The sequence below is a fragment of the Apis dorsata genome, unplaced genomic scaffold (assembly GCF_000469605.1).
Source record: "Apis dorsata unplaced genomic scaffold, Apis dorsata 1.3 scaffold_233, whole genome shotgun sequence".
Taxonomy (NCBI): Eukaryota; Metazoa; Arthropoda; class Insecta; order Hymenoptera; family Apidae; genus Apis; species Apis dorsata.
Window position 1 is genome coordinate 140946 of NW_006263515.1, and position 4358 is coordinate 145303.

At 29.0% G+C, this 4358-nt stretch overlaps 1 protein-coding gene across 2 annotated transcripts in view; it reads left to right on the forward strand.

The window, feature by feature from the left end:
- The window catches only part of LOC102677797 (protein mesh-like), a 7134-nt gene extending 3208 nt beyond the window's left edge, over window positions 1–3926 (forward strand). Inside the window, exons 3-6 of one of the 2 annotated variants that reach the window (XM_031510511.1) lie at window positions 1215–1402; window positions 1706–2021; window positions 3671–3832; window positions 3910–3926. In XM_031510511.1, coding sequence (XP_031366371.1) covers window positions 1215–1402; window positions 1706–2021; window positions 3671–3832 — 666 coding nt within the window. In that variant the 3' untranslated portion in view covers window positions 3910–3926. Of the gene's footprint in view, window positions 1–1214; window positions 1403–1705; window positions 2022–3670; window positions 3852–3909 lie in introns of those variants that run through there. The other variant, XM_006615735.2, reaches the window with a different exon arrangement.
- The last annotated feature ends 432 nt before the right edge of the window (window positions 3927–4358 follow it).

Below are 4358 nucleotides of genomic sequence, written 5' to 3' on the forward strand. Positions count from 1 at the left end.
ATAATTTTTTAATTCAAATAATATTTTTTTTAAAAATTGGGATTTAACACGTTGACTGCCACCCATATTCGACCACTTATGAAGAATCTTCGTAGATATTTGAAAAGATTGTTATAAAAATAATAAAAAAAATAATTTATTAAAAAAATTATTTTGAATGTAGAATTTTAAAACATTCTATACAAAGCTGAGGTTGATCCGGATAATTTGGACAAAAAGTTGTTGTCTTTTATCCGAATAACATAATTTGCGTGCAGTCTAATACTTATACAGAATTATTTTTCCGATATTATGTTGACTCCGTTGAAAGTTTTGACAAGGTTTTGTTGTATTTTCCTAATAAATCCTAATAATTTTGCAGCTAATAATTCTCTAAATCTTCTAATTTTGAGATATCACGAGTTTCATGATGATACTTACTATGACATTGTGAAAAATCTGGTCTCTAATAAACAAGCCACACGAATAATTTATATACAATCCACAACTAAAAAGTATATTTGTTACAACTAATCGAAAGGCATTCGACAGTCATATCATCCAAATTATCCGGATTAAAATATCTAAAATATACTAAACTCAGTACTATTATTCAATACAATTATTATTATTAATATTTTTATTGCGGACGCAAACAGTAATGGAAACAAATGATGCGAGACATCATTCTTGCTACCATCAACACGATTCACGTTGCTAATATTGGCAGTCAACGTGTTAATCTTTGTTATTATTTATACTTTTTATTATTATTATTTCTTTAAAAATAATATATAAAAGAAAATTAATACTGCATTTAATAGAATAAAAAATAATAGTGATCAATATATAGAAATATAAATATATAAATATAGAAAAATTTGTTCGGAAAGTAATTTCGTTTCTTCACACGAGCGTCGCTAGTCGAACGTTTTGTTTAGCCAGCCTCGTTCTAAACCGTGTTTATTACATATTTCGAGAGATGGCATTTCTGCGCGATTGTGTCTTTCGTTCACTACAACAAGGAGCATTTTCTCCATATTTCACTTTTTTATTATCGAAAAGGTAAAAATGTCGAAATTGGTTTTCAAAATTTTTACGTTTCGTTCTCATGAAAAAAAAAAACAAGATTACTTTTCGAACATTTCGAGACTCGCCTCTCGAGCACAAAAGATTGATAATTCGTCCTGCGATAATCTCTCGATTATTATAAAAATAAAATCGCTCCTTTCCAGGTATCCATAAACGGTTACTTAGAGTTCACCGATCCCCCACAACATTACACGTATCCTCTTGTGTTTCCAGTCAAATGTTGGCCGAAGGAGAACGATCCCAGTTTCATAGGGATATTTTTCAGCAAATGTCGCGTAGGGGAAATACGGTCGACGGACAGAGATCAGAGAAAGCCAGGTGTATACTTTAGGTAGTATAAAAGAAAGTATGATAAAAAGGTATAAATATAGAGAACAGAATATATTTATCAAGAGAAATATATATATATATATTTTAACAAAGTTTAATCGAGGAACGAGATTAAAATTTTATATCAATACTTGTTCGAGAATACTTCGAAAATAATTTATTATTTATATTATGTTTATATAATATATTATTTATATATAATAAATAATATATATATTTATTATATATATTATAATTAATAATTTATATATTTATATATATATTCACTTGATTTTTTTAAATTTGAAATTTTTGAAATTTCTAGGATCGAACGAGATTTACGAACGAGGAGAGACCAATTCGGGGTCGAGATGCGCGAACGTCTCATGTGGGACGTTCGCGAAGGTATGATCGGCGCCGAAGCTTTCGTGCCGAAACACGCGATCACCGTCACGTGGAAAAACGTATCGTTCACGGGTGGTATCGACAAATCCCTTTACATCACCAACACTTTCCAAATAGTCCTAGCGACCGACGAGGTGAACACGTACGCGATGTTCAATTATCCGGACGTTCAATGGACCAGTCACACGGAGACAGGTGGCGACACCGTGCACGGCGATGGCGGCATTTCAGCATTCGTAAGTTTGGATATCCTTGAACATTTCAATTGAGAAACGAATTAAATGGAGATTCAATTTTTGGAGGAGGGTTGTGGCTTTTTTTCTTGAATCATTTTGCTAGATTTTATGCACCTTACGTGTGTACCTTTCTTTCGTTTCTTTATCTTTAATTTAATCCTAAAGTCTTTGCACTCCAGGCCTTTTTCGCCAAAATTCATACGATTTTCCGCATTCGTTCGATGAATTTCTTGGCTAACTTAAAATGATTTCACACACAAATTAATATATAAATTTTTTATATTATGATATTTTATGTATCTTTACACGTGAAGAGAGAAAATATTTGTCGAATATTAAAGTCTATATTGTGTTATTCGTGTATTATTTTAATAATAACATAATTACCAAGATGCATCCTCGATTTGTCAGGACAATATATAGTGATGAAATGTTGTTTGATGTTTTCCACCTTTCTTATTTTGTCGAGAGCAAACCTTACAATTCCAATAACGAAGGTTCTCACATTCACCATCTATTATTCTTATTTTTCGTTCATTCTATATTTTTCTTACACTACATCTCTATTTTCCATCTCTATTGTCAATTTCTTAAACGAAAAATCAAATATAATTTCATTCACTGGATTCCACGCTTACAAAACTATAAAATTTTGAAAATAATATTTCTATTCCCATCATTGTTAAACTCAGACATCAAAAATGTGATTCGATCCGCAATATCACGGTCTAATTTGAAATTTAAAAAATCATTCGATAGTATATTATTCAATACTTTATAAGATTATACGTAAATAGTTTAAGAATATCTTCGTGATATTTAAAAAAAATCAAACATAAATAAATATTGTTACATCTGATCCGAGTGGTGCCTGCATCATCATTGGAACTCAAAAAGTTAATTTCGATATAAAAAAGTATCTTTTTTCCCCAATCAAACGTATTTTATTGTGAAAGAATATTAATTCGATATCACCTTTTTAAATAATTAAAAAACTCCAATTCTTAACAAAACCACACTATTATACGCAATATTATAATTCGAATATCGACGAATATTTTCTTCCATCCTTAACTTTAAAAATAATCATCCATCTGGAAATAAATTCAATTTCATTTTCAATTTCTCAATCTCGTGAGAAGAAGGAGATCACACGAGACGAATCGTTAATTATCGTCCATACTTACAAAGCTGAAAAACTTTGAAAATAATATTTATTTCTATTTCCACCACTGTCAAACTCGGATCAATGTCAAAAATATAGTTCGATCCGCGATATCACAGTCTAATTTGAGATCCACACTTTATAAGATTATACAGCTTAGGAATCTATTTTGTGAAGCGATATTTTAAAAACATCAAACATAAATAAATATTTTCGCCGTTCGAATCGATTGAAATAATGGTGGAGAATCGCCAAATTAATTATTTTTAAACAAGATTTCCAACTATGTTACATCAATTGTTAAGAAGCTCTTCTTATAAACATTTTTCAAAATTAAATCAGCCATTATAGCATGTAATATATTTTTATTTTATATCATACAAATGTAGAAATTTTGGGAGAATTAACCATTGATTCGTTTCATCATTGATTAATTATTAATTAATAATAAATTTAATATAACATCATCTGATTCTTGTTTTAGGTTGGTTTCAACGCCGGAAATGGCACAGGAAGCTACGAGTACAAGCCTTACTCTCAAACGCCGCGCATACGTGATCTAACCAGAGCAGGATGGGTAAACGGTTTTCCAGGACGACACATGTTCAAGATAGACGAAAAAATAATTCCTGCAATTTGCAGTTGATATATTATATATTATAAAATTATAAAATTGAGAGAGCAATTATTAACCAATTATTCAAATGTTTTATCTTATCTTTTGAAAATGTATGTTTGTAATAATAAGTAATAATAAAATTGTTTTTATTTTTTCTTTTGAAAAACTTATATTTTTATTGATTAAAGATTTTAGAATGGGTTAATGTATAAGTTGTTTATCTACTTAGAGAGCTTGGATCCAAAAATAAAATATAGAATATAAAATTGTGATTTTGGCCATCTCTGTAATTTCTATAATTCCAAGCTCTTTATGAATAGAAAAATAATAATAGAATAATAATTTTTAGTAAACTTTTTCTCTCAGGTCAATCACATCATAATCTTAATTTTCTATTATCTCTATTACCTTATTCTTCTATTCTTATTCTCTATTTACATATTATCCCTTTTCCTTCTATTTCTTTATAAAAAAAAAAAAAAAAAGTATTCTTCCATTCTCATCCTCTATTCCTTCTTTCATTTTCTATTTTTCCATTAAAATAACAAGAAAT